Source organism: Drosophila mauritiana, chromosome 2R (genome assembly GCF_004382145.1).
Source record: "Drosophila mauritiana strain mau12 chromosome 2R, ASM438214v1, whole genome shotgun sequence".
NCBI lineage: Eukaryota > Metazoa > Arthropoda > Insecta > Diptera > Drosophilidae > Drosophila > Drosophila mauritiana.
The window spans coordinates 13,720,022-13,729,556 of NC_046668.1; the positions used below are offsets into that span (position 1 = coordinate 13,720,022).

Sequence of the window (9,535 nt, forward strand, 5' to 3'; positions counted from 1 at the left end):
TCCCCGTTGGTGGGTGGGTGGTGTGCAGTTATCCTTCGCTCGCTGCTCCTTGCTCGCTGCTCGATGCTCTCTGCTCTTCCTGCTCCTATGTGTGTGTGTGTGCAGTGTGTGCCGTGCTTTTTGTCCTCACACACACACACGCGCGGGCAAGGACTTCTCTGCCCACTCAGCGACCGCGGATTATATCCTGCGATATGGTTTTTTTCCCCTAGTCCGGGGTTGGCCCGTTGGCTGGTTGGCCGACTGCTGGAGTGGACACATCAGTGTTTAGCTCCTGTCACGCTTTTATGATAAATCTGAAATCCGGAATCTGAAATCGTACATCGAGACGTTAACATCATCATCGCGGCACACTCGCAGCGCCGTCGGATCGGATTGGTTCGGTTTCATCAGCGGGAATCACAGGACCCTCCATTTGCCGTCGCCTCTCAACGGTTGCAAATTAATATGGATCCTAATGCGATGAACCCAAAAAGTGCGAATTAAAAGTGGTGATTCAGAAATTCTTAAAAATAGTGCCAATTGTTAATGAACTTTTTAACGAGGTGTGATCTTTAATCGCAATCCGCTAAACAAAATGAATAAGGAAGAAAATTCCTCTGAAACACGACCATCTTCTCAAGGTAAATTTGTGTGTTAATAAAAACATGACTATGGTGATGAAATATATTTATTAAGCTGTGGTTTTCTTACTTAATTATATAAAAAATGAATATATGCCCTAATGGTGATTAAAAATTCCTTTAACAATAAGTTTTAAAAAGGACAATATCACGTTTGTTGGGAAATTGTGTGTGAAATATAATTACGTTTCTTACACCCACGATTAATTAGGACGCATAAGATAGGAAAAATAAAAAAGGGATATGTTGAAGAAAAAACGGAAAGGATGCGAAAGCAAAGATTGCAATTACAAAAAACGACTGGCATCATAATAGAAATTAAATTTGAGCCTTGTCATCTAATTACCCGACGGGAAAATTTTTTCAAGCGTGAGTCATAGAAAACAAATTATTTTTTTATTTTATATAATAGATATTAAACCGATCAGAATTAGTGCCGAATGAATAATGTTATATCGACAGGTAATCCACATTTAAAAAAAACCAAATAAAAAACAAATAATTTTATGATATTCATATATTACTCCTTTCTTAAACGAATTCTTATAAGTGAATTACAAATTTAGCTAATTGAATAGAAATCCTTTTTTAGAGCTGTGTAAACAATTTAAAGTTAAAATTAAGATGTATAATTTTTCATATGGTGAAATGACTGCCTCAATTGTAAAATATCTTGGTTAAAACATGAAAAGAAACAAGCGGATTCTGATGGCACTGCTAGAAAATCACATTGGCAATTTTAATTACCAATTTGCAGGAACCAGTTGTCTGCGGAGACACTCCAATCAAATCGATGCCCAACTTGCTGATGGCATGCACGAATGGCCAGGCAAATTCAATTTGCGATAATCAGCAAATTGAATTAGACTCCGAGTCAGGCCGCCAAAAATGTCAGAAATTCATAACACAGCCATCCCGGCGCCCTTAACACTTTTGTGTGTGCCAAAGTGAATTTCAACGAGCCCATAAAATTAACAAAGACGGTGCTCCGGAAAATGCAAGCATATGACGCTAATCCTTCGGCTTTGGACCGCAGTCCTGCCAGTTGGTCCCGGCTGAATGGCCGCCTGACTTTGTCTTTCCATTCCAATGCCAAGCAGGTCCAAATCCCAAGCCCAAACCAGAACCACGAACCCAAATGGTCGAGCGCACAGCCAAGTGGCGAGTGTTACAAATGTGTCCTCAGCCTCGTCCTTGGAACGTCGAGGGTTAAGTGCATCAAAAAATCAGTAAGGAAACTACAATCAAATTAGGGTGTGATGGCAAAACAATCGTCCCCCGAGGCAAATTTTGCGCACAGATTGCTCGGCACGCTCTGGTCGAGAGCCGTTTGGCTTAATGGCACCCTAATTGAATGTGTAAATATATTTGCGGATTACAGGGCGTCAATGTCGCCACGCAGGGATAAGATCGGCAGGTCCTTCGCATCCGCAATCCGGTACAACTGACAAATTGGGATTTAATTTATATGAACTACATAAGTGATTTTTTATTGCACCACCCATTACCACCGGGAAAACTGGTCCAAAATCTGGCAGGAAATTTCAAATGGCTTATAATGGAATGAGATGAATCATTTAATATGCCGATAAAAAGAATAGCTAAAGAACGATCATTACTCGTGTAAAAATATTAAGCTATAGTGCGGAAATTGTATAGAATTATAAATTACATTTATACATTCTGAAAGTATTAAAACATGACGTATACTATTCTTCCCCTTTTAAAAACAAATTTTGAATATTTATTAGAGTCTAAACACAACCATAAGCCCAACAAACTCTATGTTGCATGGAAGATACAATTTCGATTCTCTTAGATACCATTCACTAATCTGCTTCAAAATTCCAGAACTCCATAGTCCGCAGCGGCATTGCTACACTCCGCCGCCGGCGCCGATGCACGGACAGGCGCCTCCACCGACATCGGCGGGCGTGGCACCGCCCTCACAGCCACCGCCCCCTCATCCCGCCGCCTCAAACGTGCCCACTGGTCGACTGCTGAGCTGGAACCACAGTGCCGCTGCAGCGGCTGCGGCGGCGGCAGCCCAAGCGGCAGCCAACTCCATGAACCACTCGTCGGCGGCCGAGGGTTCGTCGATGACCCGGATTAAGGGTCAGAACCTGGGCCTCATCTGCGTGGTGTGCGGCGACACCAGCTCGGGAAAGCACTACGGAATCCTGGCCTGCAATGGCTGCTCCGGATTCTTCAAGCGCAGTGTGCGGCGGAAACTCATTTATCGGTGAGTGCACACAGAAAGAAATTTGGGGATTGCGAATTAGAAAAAAAAATAAAAATAATAAAAATAATAAAAAAGATTTACTTAACACGTCATATGGATAGTAAAGTATTTATTCCACATAGGCTTTAAATGGTCCTCTGAGCCGAATATGTGTGGGTCTATGAAGTTTGTAACTACTGTATTACAATTTAGAAACTCATTTTGTGTAGCGTAAAAAGTAATTGAAACCATTTATTTATTGATACTCTCCTGCAAACACTTCCATTTGGGAATTTTAAATGTGTGGTGTCACTTTTGTTTCAGTGTAGCCCTAACTATGTCCCAAATCCAGTCATTACCATTTCATTTCCATTAAATGTTGCAACATTTGCCCAAAAGTGGGTGGTGGCGGGATGGGTGTGGGCCGCTGTGCCCGGAGGCCCGTCTGGCGGATTACGGAGCTCCGGCAAATTCATTACAATTATTCAAATCTTTGGGATTTGAGCGTCAACTTTTGAATGCGCATATTTGCCCTCGCGTTGACTTTGTGCACAGAATGGCATCATGTGCGAATGCCACTTTACTTTCGCTCCCCTCTCTCTGGATTGCAGCTTAAAATGTAATTGAATTTAAAGTGAATTCGCTTAAAACTTTTTCTTTTGACGTGGGAATTTTCCAAAATCTGACAAAAAAAGAGCAGAAGCAAAAGCAAAAGCGCGAATCAAAGTTTGTCGAGCGTTTTCAATTATCATTAAATCAGAGAGAAAAATCCCATAATCCAAAACGACGGAATCAATGCCAGCAAAAACATAAAGTTATGATACAGTAATGCATGTTTTGCTCTGCGGCTTTCCAGCGGGCGCGGTAAATCACAAATGTCGAAATCTCTATATCCGTGTCCTGGTCCCATGAGATTGATATGGAGGGCTTAAGCGCAAAACACTTGGCCAAATGTGGCCCAGCACCCGCATCCATCCGCCCTCCCGACATCTTCGTCCATCGACTAAGCCGAATCGCAACAAAGTCAAAAAATGGGGGCGGTTCTGTGCGGCTCTACCGGATGAAATAGAGCAACATCCTCCCCCTGAACGGGAATGAGTGAACGAGGGATACACTCCAGACATGGAAAAGGGATAACAGGTCTAGTGTATATTTTCACCGACGTGACTTGTTTCCCGATGGACGGCAGAGTCAATCTGGCCCTTGGTCCTTTTTATATCCTTGTCTCCGGTGGCCCCATTAAGCCGTTTTCAATTATAATCAATTGCTTCCAATCAGAACTTTCGAATGTGGCCAAGGGAATTTTCCAAGGACAGGTTAGAAATATATTCGATTTTTTATGACTATAGGAATAGGCTACGGAATTTATGGATTTTATTCATTTATTGTTCAAAGGCTAACAAAATGTCTTTAATATTTTTTTTTTTTACTTTAAAAATGTATTTTATTTAACAATGCCAATTTAATTTGTAGAGCATATAAAAGCCAAAATGTGTCCTTTATTTTCCAGTTTTAGTATACACAAATGCGTTCATGGTCTATTCCCGGATGTTTGATGGTTGGGGCAATGGCAATATTATGTGATTATTTTTATAGAGTCACAAAACTTGGAATGCCAAAGGAATGAGCTGCCCATTCACACATATCCAATCTACTTGATTTGTTTACGAAAATTTAACATTTGCATACACAAAATACCTCAATTACATATACACACGTAGACAAGGGCTGTATCTCAAGGATACATTTCGCTAAGTGATTTCATGCCGAGGCGCCACGAAGGACATAAAATGGAAACGAAATGGACGGCTAGAGATTTCTAGGAGCGTTGGCCATCTTTGAATTTTGGCGCAGGCTTAGTGTGCAAAAGGGCAGGCGATGACTGGGCTAAAAATGGTTCCATGGATTTCGATGGATTTCGAGTGGGAGGGATGGCACTCAGCCCTGATTTGATTAAAGTTCCACCAGGGCAGAACAAAGGACGAGAGGTCGGTGAAACGGAAGAGAGGAACAGGTCCTGTATCTAGCAGATACAGAAGTGCTTTTGTGGCTGGATTTCCGCTTGGTTGGCCTGAGTCTGAGGTTTTGTGGCTTTGTGTTCGCCATCGAAATCGACAAATGTTGCAATTTTTGACACTAGAAATCTCGTTAGCTGCACATCAGGATAACCTGATTATGTCCTGGCACTATTTTAATCGATTCTGCTTACCATTTCAGCTGCCAGGCGGGAACGGGACGCTGTGTAGTGGATAAAGCCCATCGGAATCAATGCCAGGCCTGCAGGCTCAAGAAGTGCCTTCAAATGGGAATGAACAAGGACGGTGCGTATTACCAACTGCATTATCATATCACATCACAACTCGGCTCGCTCTAATGAACTGAAGCACGTTTAATTGGTCTTTAACAGGACCTCAAAAGCCCCGGGAACACGTGACCCCGATCAGTGCGCCCTTTAACCCTTTCCCACGTCGGTGAACCCATGGCAGGAGCATCCTCATTTCAGGGTGGCTCACTTCGGGCGGCGGGTGCTCCTTATTTACATATTGCTCACCCAATTGATTTGCTACCTGCTGCTCGTGTTGTCTTTGACAGATTTTATGCAGCTTTGCCGCTGCCACTCCACTGAACCCCAATTGTTCATTTAGACTGAAAGTTTTCTTCATTGTTTCGATGTCTGAAAAGCAAATAGACAATCGGCAGTCGTCAGTCAGATTCAGGCTTATAAAATCAATATAAGCCAATTGTACTTACCTGGTTGTACTTAACGAGTCACTGGATATTTATAAGGAAGTCTTTCTTTTCATACCATTCTAATATATCCATTCAACTACTGCCACTATTCTGTTAATATCATTATATGTGATCATATCTACTTAATTGAACATGACATCATAAAGATAAACTTAATCGGCGAGAAATTTTCACACCTTTCACTTTGCATTCTAGTCTCGTGAGTTTGCCATTTGATAAATATAGTCTTCCTCCCTTGGGGCGGTTCACACACTTTCCCGACTCTATTGTGGATCCTTTAATTTGGCCGTAAATTATGCGAGCCGTATGGAAAATAGCCACAGTTTGCGGATACGCCATTAGCGGCGAAGTAGCTTTTGTGGCCCGGCCTCATTGTGCGGTGAAATTGCATAAACAAATGGCGAAACAATTTGTGGGCGTGAGCGGCACGTGACCACAAAACCAATTTGCCATCAATGGATGGATGGCCTTGTTCCCCAGCCGGAGATTCCATACCATTCCGTATGCTGATGAGGAAGGACCAGGCACACGCGGCCGCTTTTCGTCCTGCCATCCTGGGATACCTGTGCTTAAACGAGTGCTCGGAGCGATTTTGTCAGTGTGACATTTCCTCATTACGGACACCTCCCAGTCCCACTCCCAATCCCGTTCTAAACAACTAGATGCCGAGTGCTCATGCTAGTTGCATTTGTTTTCCAATTACAGCCGTGCAAAATGAGCGACAGCCCCGCAACACGGCCACTATACGGCCGGAGACTCTGCGGGAGATGGAGCACGGACGGGCGCTGCGAGAGGCCGCCGTGGCCGTCGGGGTTTTCGGGTAAGTCTATCTCTACCGCTGCACTCGAAAAAAATTATGAAAAACATAAACTGGAATATTTTGAAGCCAAGGCTGAAGCCTAATCTTAAATACTTATGCTGTGTTTTTTCTAATACCAAACTTTTTGTCCAACGAAAGTATAAAGAAAATTCCAGCATTTAAAAGAAGTTGCATCCTTTTTTTTAGAGTGCAGTTGTTGTGTTTCGCCTGTCATTTGCATAAGTCCATCTAACCGCCCGAAATCTGCGGGCAACTCCAATTTGCAGACCACCCGTGCTACTGTCTCCGCCCTGCTACGGCTCCGGACTCCTGCCGCCGCCCTGTGAGTAGTTGCTGCCCCCCGGCTGATAGTTGGGAACGTATGTTACTTATGGCCCACCTTGATTTCTGTTTGATCCCTGAGCAGCGCTGGGCAGTTTGCCGACGGGACGACTGCTGCACCACAACCACCTCACCTCCTCAATGCAATTGGCTGCGAACCACATGGGCGCCGGCAGCTTTCCCATGTTCAACGCCGCCGGCGTGCACCACTCGCCCAAGGAGAAGGCCTACGGCATGGAGATGGCCACCAGTGGCAATGTCTCCCACTCGACCAACTCGAGCAGCAACCACTCCATCGACCCGAGCTCACCGGCGCCGGAAAACGCCAAGGAGAAAAACAACGCCGGCGGCAGTGTCTCCTCCGTCAGCTCCTCCAGTCCCACCATGGAAAATGACAATGATGGTGGGTATATTAATAATTATAAACATATAGAAAGTTTAAAATATGAGTTTGGGATTTAATATTTAAGCAAAAATAATAACATTATATGAGTATTTATACTTTATAAAACAGAGCCAATATGTTATATATATGTTTAAAAAAAGAGTCTTGTTTACCGTAGTTATCATACTTAAACATCATATTTATCCAATTTTTTTAATAGACGACTCCATAGATGTAACCAATGACAACGAGGAGCCTCACGCAGTCAGCAGATCGGATTCCAGTTTCATCATGCCGCAGTTCATGTCGCCCAATCTGTACACCCATCAACATGAAACAGTTTACGAGACGAGTGCCCGGCTGCTATTCATGGCCGTTAAGTGGGCCAAGAACCTGCCCAGCTTTGCGAGGCTTTCCTTTCGGGATCAGGTGGGTTAAACATAGATTAATATAAAAACCGATAGCAGCTAAAGTTAGTTAGTGGAATACCAAATTTACTTAAATTTACATAACGAAATATCCTCTGTTCCTGGCAGGTAATTTTGCTGGAGGAGTCCTGGTCGGAGCTGTTCCTGCTTAACGCCATCCAATGGTGCATTCCCCTGGATCCCACCGGCTGCGCTCTCTTCTCGGTGGCGGAGCACTGCAATAATCTGGAGAACAACGCCAATGGCGATACTTGCATAACAAAGGAGGAGGTAAGTCTGCGCAGGGCTCCATCTAATATATTAATATTTACGACTTTAAATTGCTACTAGTTGGCGGCGGATGTGCGAACGCTCCACGAGATCTTCTGCAAATACAAGGCGGTGCTGGTGGACCCCGCTGAATTCGCGTGCCTCAAGGCGATAGTTCTCTTCCGGCCGGAAACGCGCGGACTTAAAGATCCGGCGCAGATAGAGAATCTTCAGGATCAGGCGCACGTAAGTATGCTGCAGTTTTCAAAAGCGATGAAAGCTTCATTGTGATTTTACTTTACCAACAGGTGATGCTGTCGCAGCACACAAAGACGCAGTTCACCGCCCAGATAGCCAGATTCGGACGACTCCTTCTCATGCTGCCGCTGCTGCGCATGATCAGCTCCCACAAGATTGAGTCCATCTATTTTCAGCGCACCATTGGGAACACGCCCATGGAAAAGGTGCTCTGCGACATGTATAAGAACTAGTTAACTCGAGCTTTAAGTTATAACAAATTTAAATAAATATGTTTTTGTGTCTTGAATGTTAAGTTGCGTGACTTTTGATTCTTCCTGTTTTCTACCATAAACACTAGTTATACATAATTTGCAGTAATGATTGTGGAATATAAGAATGCTATTGAAAATAAGTTAAAATAGCTTTCCCACCACAACGAAAACAAAACGATCAAGAAGTCTAACAAAAGAAAATTTGATCGAAAATGATGTGTATCTGTACAAAGAACAAGACGTCATGAATTAGTGTATGAATTTGAATTTTTGATCGGTTGGCGCCCAATTTTGAATTTTAGTGTTTAATAACATACACGGTGCTGTGTTGCAAAATGTCTATTTATAAACAACCAAGCTGCTTTCGCTACCGTCCCATAGAAGTCGCTGTGATTATCACTGCTGCGCCTTTTAAAATCTCAATACCAGATGTCGCACCAAAATATTCTTTCGATCTGGCAACACGTTTAGAGTTCCAATTTTTTCCGCTAGGCTGTGTAAAATAAAAGAAGTGTGTAGAAGTAAGGGAGAATGTAAGGTTTAAAATTCTGTGGTGCATTGGTCACACTGGCGACTTTTCAAAATTGGCGCCAATAATAATCTTTTGTTTAGTTAACAAACGACCACAGAAAATGCATAAACGGCTTTTAAGTTAATGATGAACTGTGATTCTAAGCACAATTTCTTTAACAGAATCTGATAAATTTGTACATCAATTACATTTGATTTATGTGTTTCAAATGCTCAAATGCTCTTACTCACATTTGGGTAAAATTAAATAGGAAAAGATAGATAAATACAGCGAATTAAATTTTGCAAAATTTAATTACGAGTTCAAAAGTGGTGCTAGTTACAAGGTGAAAAGTGAGGATTTTATTAATGTTCGAACTGGTGGTTCGAAGATATGGGAATCGAATGACACTCACATCTCATCTTGTTGGCTAAAAGCAAGGATATGCTGATATTCAGGTATTAATAACAGAGGACATTTTAGATGAGAGAGAGATGCGGAGTCAAATTTATCAGAATAGAATTGTAAGCAACAATTTCAATATTCAATTCTGGTTCACATACAATTAAAAAACTTAGTAACTTCAGCTGCAAATATACAAGACTTCCTTTCTTATCTGCGCATGATGCCGCCAAAGGATTTAAAGCAGCTCCCGGAAAACCTTCAACCCTGATTGGAGCCCTTGGGGCCAGCTGGTCACACTGGGCAACGGGA

At 42.8% G+C, this 9,535-nt stretch overlaps 1 protein-coding gene across 1 annotated transcript; it reads left to right on the top strand.

Annotated features, from left to right (window-relative positions):
* The first annotated feature begins 577 nt into the window (after positions 1 to 577).
* LOC117137214 (photoreceptor-specific nuclear receptor) lies at positions 578 to 8,289 on the top strand. Its single transcript, XM_033298570.1, has 10 exons — positions 578 to 623; positions 2,475 to 2,865; positions 5,062 to 5,165; positions 6,301 to 6,415; positions 6,682 to 6,737; positions 6,822 to 7,139; positions 7,342 to 7,550; positions 7,658 to 7,819; positions 7,880 to 8,044; positions 8,107 to 8,289. The coding sequence occupies exons 1-10, from the start codon at positions 578 to 580 to the stop codon at positions 8,287 to 8,289; spliced, it is 1,749 nt and encodes a 582-aa protein (XP_033154461.1).
* The last annotated feature ends 1,246 nt before the right edge of the window (positions 8,290 to 9,535 follow it).